Below are 8048 nucleotides of genomic sequence, written 5' to 3' on the forward strand. Positions count from 1 at the left end.
TGTAGTCAGTTACTGAATAATCAAGTTCAAACGTTTCAAAGTATTTGCATTTATTGCTATAAAATTTGTCATACTTTTTAAGTAAATAACGGAGCCTGATAACTATAATAAGGGAGACAGAAAATGTGATTCTTCTTGTTGTAAACGGCTGGTTAAAAATACTGTTTCTAGGGCAATCGTGTGTGTGTTAAGTTTGGTGACAGTAATGCAATTGTCCCGTTGCATCTTTCCCACCATGTTTTTCTCTTTCTCAGGAATTGCATCCTGATGAGATTGACACCGACTCTGCCTACATTCTCTTCTACGAGCAGCAGGGGGTGGACTATGCACAATTTCTGCCAAAGATAGACGGCAAAAAGATGGCAGACACAAGCAGCATGGATGAGGATTTTGAGTCGGATTATAAGAAATACTGTGTTCTACAGTAAGCAGGTGATCTTCCACCGACTGTTCTGAGAACGGGAGGGAAAACACCCTGAGACTTGCATTTGGTGAAAATGTTCTTGAAACAGTTAACTTCAGTGTAGTTATTGTCCCCTGTGACCTGAAAGCACAAAAAGAAAACCCTAATTAAATAGCAGTTAATATAAAGATAGCATTGTTTTGTTCTGTTATCTCACTACATGCTCTAAACATTTCTGATGTTAGACATCAGGCTGAGACTGCCATTGGCCTTTAAATAAAATGGTTTGAGAAAAGCCGACTAGGACCAAATAAGAGCTAAATGAAATAGTCCAGGTAAGAGCTAAACAAAGTAGTGTAGAGTTTACCAACTGTTCTAACAAACCCCTAAGGCTCTCTTTAGGTTTAAGATAATGGGGAAAAAAAAAATCGTAGTGTTGTCTTTGGACAACATGATATTGCTACCTCCTTTTTCCTGCAGTTTTATTGCATTTTATTGGCAAAACAGGGAAAGCAAGAGAATGAAAAGTGCACAAACTTAAAGAATTATCATCAAGAGTAAGAGAAGTTTCCAGTTTTGCCACCACTAATGCGTGTCAGTTGCTTTCTTTCTGTATGTTGGGAGCACAACCAAATCATAATTAGAGAAGAGATTAATTTCTACACTCAAATGGTTGATTATAATTGTGTTTTCTCCACGTGTGTTGGCTGTGCAGATCAACATGTTTCAGGAATGGCTTTTCTGCCTGAAGGGCGCTATCTCAACCTTCAGAGGTGCCTCCAGAAGAAGCTTCAGGTTGAAGAGAATAGTTGTGATTGCACGCACGGTGTCTTAAAATGTGCACATTGCACAAAAAGTTCCCAGCTTTTGGAAGGAAAGATGCTTAAGCTTATGTTTCATGACTGGTGTTGCTTTTAAATTTGCACTTTTGAAAATTCCTATAATTAAATTCAAAAACGTAGTTTGTTTTTGTTGTTGTAAGGGCTCTGGAGTGAATGGCTGTGAATTATCCACTGTGTATTTCAAACAAATAAGCAGCTGTGGCTGTCAGGTAGCTATCGTAGCATTCATGGATGAGGTTTTTTTTTTATCGGTTTCATAATTTAATGGAGTTTCTTTTTTTCAAAATTTGGTTGCCTTTTCAAATTTTCTTGGGGTTTTTTTTGCAACAGGTTATGCATATACTTGCAGTTAAACCAGAATTGCTTTCCGTGCCCTTGCAACATGCTCTTTTAAGCCAGTGGGCTGATTGCACAAAGGAAAGCATGGCTGAGACTGAGCGGAGACTGGAAAAAGATGGTTATTTTTTGAGTAGGCATTTCTTTAAACAATTTCAGTGTTAAATTGTTTGCATATCTGAATGAAGATAAAAATTTCACTCTTTCGGCCTTTTGTTCTTCAGCTGAGTCTAAGCAGCTTACTAATTTTGTCATGTCACCTTCCAAATTCTTTACATTTCGTATCTTCACTAACAAAATGGATGCTTACACGGTTGATCTCAGAAACAGACGTTTGGATTCATTTTAATGTGTTTTACAAGAATGCCAAACCTACCAGTAAGTTTGTAATTTCCAGAAATATCTGAGTTTTATCCATTTAAGAAATCCTCTGGGCTGATCTGGCTGTCTTTACCCAGGCAAAAACCTCCCTGCCTTTGCTGGAGGTTGTGCCTCTCTGGGGCCAGCAGAGCGGCTCCAAAGTAAGTATTCTCTGACTGGTGACGTGTTGCTCCCTGTCCTACATGGTCTTTTATCTTTAAAGTGGTCTAAACATTGAGACTGAAGAAAAGCAAACACGACTTGTGAATTTCTAGGTTAGAAGCTTTTTCAATACCCATTTGTCTACTCCTCCCTACGCAGACTCCATGGAAAGTGAAAGATTTTCAACTGATTTACTTTAAAATGTTTTATTTAAGCAGGTAGCACAATCTACTAATGTTATTTGATCTTCTGTGTTTGTTACATTGGTTGTAATTAATTTTTTAAATTAAATTAATTCATGAATTAGTAGTAAATTTATTAAGTTAACTATTAACTACATTCACTTTGTAAATTATTGTATAAAACTTATTGAAAATGCACTGACTTTAGAAAGATGTTAATGTACATAAATACCTTGTAAATAAAATAGTGTTGATGTACTGGAATATGAGCTGTATTAAAAAAAAGGTATCGGTAATTGTATATGGAGTGAACCTGTTTATCTGTAACTATATTATTCAAACAAATTAAATACTGTGGATGCAGATGAAGTGTCACTTCTTGTCAGATGATTTTTAATAGCTCTTTTCCTGCTTTGAAGTTTCTGTGCTCTTTTCATTAAGCTTAAATGGATTTGTCAATCTGAAAACCCGGAACGTGTAAGTACAGCAGCGCTTTGCAGGTTGTCCAGCAGAGCACTTAGTTCTCAGTACCAAGATATTTCAGCTCTTCTAAATTGTGTTTTTAATTTATTTTAGTTTTCCTTTCCTACATGAGAGAGAGAGAGAGAGAGAGAGAGACTTCCCTCTTACAAGTAAGTCTGAAGAACTAGTGCACTGAAACCACATCAATTCAGCGATTCTCACATTCGTCTGTGGTGTAATGGTGATAGACCTGAAGTGAGATCAGTGATGACTCAGAAGTGCAGTGGCTGCACATGGGATCCTTTCTTACCTACCCCTGAGAATCCTTCTGCTGGTTATTCAATAACCTGCAGAATTTTGGGAATAAAAAATTAAATGTCTTTTTAAATATTTAATTGCTTAATTTTTGTGTGTGTACATACAAATAATATGTATGTATGTATGCTGTAATAATTTTATTCCAGGTTCTCGTGCTGTGGTACCTAAGGCTCCTTTAGAGTTTAACAGAAAAGCTGGTAAAAAAAAAGGCTTTGCTTCAAAATGTTCCAGAAAGAATGGGTTTACAAGAAAATCGTGCAAAGACTCCATCATGGGAGGGTTTGGGAGGAAGTTACAAGATGAATCTTTCAGTGGCATGTGCTGAATTTCTGCTTTCAGATGACTAAGCTCCCAGCCAGCCCTCTCTGCTCTGCCAGCAGGAGCCCGCGCTTGGGATTCGTAACGTGCTCTCACGAAAACCCTTATTTTTAACTTATTAAAATGAGAACATAAAACAAAGTTGGTCTGCAGTCAGCATCTTCTGTATATTGCTTGTTAGCGCAGGGTTTTTGCCTCACCAGGGGGAACAGTTTCTGAAGTTACAATTTGTCATGTTCTAATAGAATCCAAAGTAAATGACACTTAGTAATTCTGCACATAAGCATTTGTTTAATTGTTCTTGTATAATTGATAGGTCAAGCAGAATATCTGTTTCCGTCAGATAGAAACAGCGCTCTCAACATAAATTCATACAAAAGACACAGAAGCAAAAGGAAAGATGTAAGTTAAAAAATAAATATAGCCCATAATAACAGGCCAAGCAATAGTGTGTCCGTGCTGCTGCAGCGTCGGTGCCTGGTGGTCTCGAAATGGTGGTTCCCTGTCGGTGGAGAGTTGAAACTGCTACATGCAGTCTCCTCCAGCAGAGGAAATTGTTTCCTCTGGCTAAAGGAAGAGTCACACACTGCAGTCATCATTTCCTCTGATGCTGTTTTGTAACCTGTTCATAGAGTCATAGAATTGTCTGGGTTGGAAGGGACCTTTAAAATCATCTAGTCCAACCATCAACCTAACTCTGATAAAAAACCGTCACTAAACCATGTCCCTAAGCACTAAAGTACAGGCTGCTAAGTCTGTAAAGTCACAGAATAACTTGGGCTGGAAAAAAGGAGGTCATCTGCTCATCTGCCTGTGGAAAGTTCGGCTGGGTTCACGTAATGGGGCCCTGTGCTGTGGTCGATGCAGAGGGTGATGAGTTCGGTTCTGTTTTATTTTTCTTGACAAGTTGTGGCAAATGTGCCACTAGGTTTCTTTAAGAAGGGAAAAAACTTGAAGCCATCCTGAAGCCTACTTTCTGGTACCACCTACAGAAATAAGATGGAGTTTCACATAACCAGAGACTAACTCTGGCTTTTTAGGAAGGTAGACTTGATGACAAATCCAGCTGTGAGGTTAATGCTAACGGCCAAAAGTCCTGGGGAAAATTTTGCGCAGGATACAAACTGGGTTTAGGTAGGTTTTAGCAAATGCAAGACTTCAGGCTAACAAAGCGGAAAGTCAAAGATAAAATTTTTCACGTAGTCATTGGAGGGGTAACAACTCAGGAGCAAGAGGTCAAAATTGATCTTGCTGTTGCTTGGGCGTGTGCATTTGCAGGTGGATTGCAGTTTGGCAGCAAAGTAAAACTTCAGAAGGTGAATCCAGGTGCTGGTTCATGGAATTTCTGAAAAGAAAGGAAACAGTAACTCCAGTAACTGATAAGCAGCCTGTACTCAAACTGTATTTTCACCTGAAACTCTTCTATTGTTTACATCAGGTAAGTCTGATATTTTCTCAGTTGAATCCCTTGTTCAGTATAGATAATAATGACACTTATTCTTGGAAAACGATCCATTTCAAAAGTGAAATGATCCCTCACGTACATGAAGGTTTTGCTCTTGGAAGCAGTGCCTTTGAAACAAGGATCTGAAGGTACTTTCTGTGCAGTCCTGGTGTCCTGATAATGTTCCTCCTGCTGCTTCTGCACCTATGAGTGTTTGCGCACGTATTTTCTTCTTGATTGTGTGTAGTGTTGAGACATTTCCTCTGAGCAGACAGTGACTATAAGAGACTGACTGCAATTACAATCACGTTTTTTTCCAAAAAGGAAGTAAATCTGGTTGAGTTGGCAACTGGACCAAAGTCCGCTGTAAGCTGGTCTATCAGGAGTCACATATCACTTGCGTTGTTTGTTTTTTGAATGTTTCCAAAAACAGTGTTATGTTTATCTGGAAATGAACTATTGTTCTTATTTTATGGCCCTTGAAGATGCTTCAATGAATATGTAACCAAGAATTAGCGTGCATCAGCATCACCAAAGATGATGCCGGAGGAGTTAGTGTGTCTGGAAATGAAGCCATCTCTTGCTATGTTTATCAGCTGCAATTGGAGCACTTGTGCAGCATTAAATGATGACACTTCCTCAATGCAGTCACCTTTACTGCCTGGTGATAAATTTTCAGAGCGCTCACAGGGGTTGTTCTTCACAAGTGTGCTAATTCCGCCGTGTCATTTGAGTCGTTTGTGCATTTTCAGTATTGAAAACTTGATTTGAATCAAAGAATATGATCTACAGTTGTTCCTATCATGAATTCCCTCTGTTAAGGCTTTTAGGTATTGAAAGTGCAATTTAAAAAAAATTAAAGTTCTAATTACCAAAGATGTTCCTACGTGCTGCTTTCAGTAGTAAAACTTTTATTGATTCAGAATTGCACCAAGGGCCATTGAATAGATGAGGGGATCATATCCCTGCCAAAACACTGTGGCTGTTTTCTGCTGTTGAATAACTTTTACTTCCCAGATCAGAACTGTACAAGTCTTGGGTGAGGACTCTCTGGAATTATCGGAGCCCATTTTGTCAGATAGAAGGAATTGTGAAATGAGCTGTGCTGGAATTTTGCCCACATACCTGTATGTGTATCTCAAGTGCTAAAAATAGGTGGCCTAGGCTTGAAGATAGTTGGGTGGCCTTCCTTTAAACCTCGAGTAAAGTCCATCAACCGAATGGCTTTTGGTCTTTCTCCTGGGAGGGGAGAGACCCAGCAGCGAAAGGACCTTCTTATGCCAAAACCTCTCATTTCCCCCAGCGTGATGGGAAGCACGGACACACCACCTCCTGCAAATTCTCTGCTTCCAGGAGGGGTTGACCACTCTCACTTCCCCTTAAAAGCCCAACTCTAAAAGTATTTTTTTATCTTCAGCCTATTGTTTGCATCTGTGGTGGAGTTGCTGGTTATGGCCAGAGTGTATCCTCCTGTTCCCTGCACTCCCTGTACCTGGCACAGCAGATCCTGTCACTGCTTTTCTCTGTATCACAGATTTTCCTGTTATCTGCAGATCGGGGCCATGAGGTGTCCTGAGAAAGCACAGGGCCCGTGGGCACAGCTGCCCCGCTGGCCGAGGGCCTGGAGGATCGGCCGAAGTGTTAATTGCAGCTTTTGTTACGCTTTTTCCCTTAGGGTCCAGTAAATTGAAGCAAGAAGTTAGTAAAATGCAGTCATCCATGCTTGCTGATTTATGGTTTCAGGAAAATAAAAACCTGACAGGAGCTTGGAAGATTGTGCCTTTTGTTTGGGACAAGCCTCCAACTTCCTTGTTCATGTGTAAAAGATTTCCTGTTTGTGAAAATTAAGGGCAATGTTTGATAAGGTCCCTTTAGCAAAATCAGCCACTAACTAGAAAATATATCAAGGATGCTTCTGGATTTAATATAAATTAAAATTTTCTGAGCATATTTGTAGAATCTAGAAATGCTGCTCTTGCTGATGGTTGCTCGCTTCACGGGCCTCACAGAAAAACTAAGCCAGATGGGTGACATCCTGGCTGTTTAATCAGATAGACACACAAACTCAAGATTCTTGGATTTTGGGGGATTAAATATAATGTTTATAATTGAGACAGACTTTATCAGTTTTCCTAGTTTTTGCAATCCAGTCCTTCTGCCTGGGCAAATAAAACTGGTGGACCCTGAGGAGAGATAACTGAGCAGGACATCGGGGTGTCTGTAGGACTTGTCATAGGCTCATGTAATTGTTCATTTAAAGGCATAGTTGAAAAGATACTGAAAAATTGAGTCTTTTATTTAAATTTCATTAAAAATGACCTCAAGACTGAAAATCACAAGGCAAATTTCTATGAATTTGTCAAAAGGCAGTTAATCGTTGTGCTTGAATGCAATCGGTTGCTGGCAGCATTTGCATCTTGCGTGGCAGCGATGCCCCCGGAACAGCCATGGTGATAAACCCAGCCCAAGCTGCTTTCCTGTGCTTGTTCAAGCCTGTGAGAAGCACAGACACAACCAAAGCATGCGTGGATACTCATTTTAAGACGAAAAAAGATAAATAAACACATAGGAAAAGAACATCCATTTGTACAAAAGCATATCCAGCAGGTGCTCTCTGTTAGTTGTTAGCATGGAAAATAAAAGGGGAAAAATAACGGCAAAATCCAACTTTCGTTTTTATTTAGGATCTTTCCAGGCAGATTTCTAACAGTTAAATCTTCCTTTGCCTGGATCTGCTGCTGTCCTACTGTTTCCAGTTTGATTCCCATGGCACCTGACGGCAGTTTGTGAAAACTCTCAGATTTTGATCTTCTCCTTAGTTTTTCGCTATAAACCCTCACCTCAGTGATTCAGCCATTCGCTTCCCTTGTCAATAGAAGATTGTAACAGCAGAGCCAAGGCAGCTGGATCTCCTGTCTCACTGACTCGCTGAACCTCGCCTTCGAACTACTAACGCTCTTTTATTTAGTAACATGACTAGAAAGCAGACAGATGTCCCTAGGTGGGTCGCATGCTGCTTTTGTTTTTCAGAGTTCCTGCAGTTCCATCCCCTGCAAAAAAAAAATAAATACAGCAGCAGATGCTTCACAGCCTTTGTTAAAGTGTTTTTCTGAGCTCTGAAAATACAGGACTCCTTGTGCTCAGTTAAGCAACATTATTTATCTTAGTGCTGCTGGGACATTTTTTCAGCATTAGATTTTTATTGGGTGCAAAGTACAAAT

The 8048-nt window shown here is 39.7% G+C and overlaps 1 protein-coding gene across 1 annotated transcript in view; it reads left to right on the top strand.

Annotated features, from left to right (window-relative positions):
- The window catches only part of USP32 (ubiquitin specific peptidase 32), a 60454-nt gene extending 57795 nt beyond the window's left edge, over nt 1–2659 (top strand). Inside the window, exon 34 of the mRNA XM_074160897.1 lies at nt 255–2659. Coding sequence (XP_074016998.1) covers nt 255–428 — 174 coding nt within the window. The 3' untranslated portion in view covers nt 429–2659. The remainder of the gene's footprint in view (nt 1–254) is intronic.
- The last annotated feature ends 5389 nt before the right edge of the window (nt 2660–8048 follow it).

This window comes from Numenius arquata, chromosome 18, assembly GCF_964106895.1.
Source record: "Numenius arquata chromosome 18, bNumArq3.hap1.1, whole genome shotgun sequence".
In the NCBI taxonomy this organism is placed as follows: Eukaryota; Metazoa; Chordata; class Aves; order Charadriiformes; family Scolopacidae; genus Numenius; species Numenius arquata.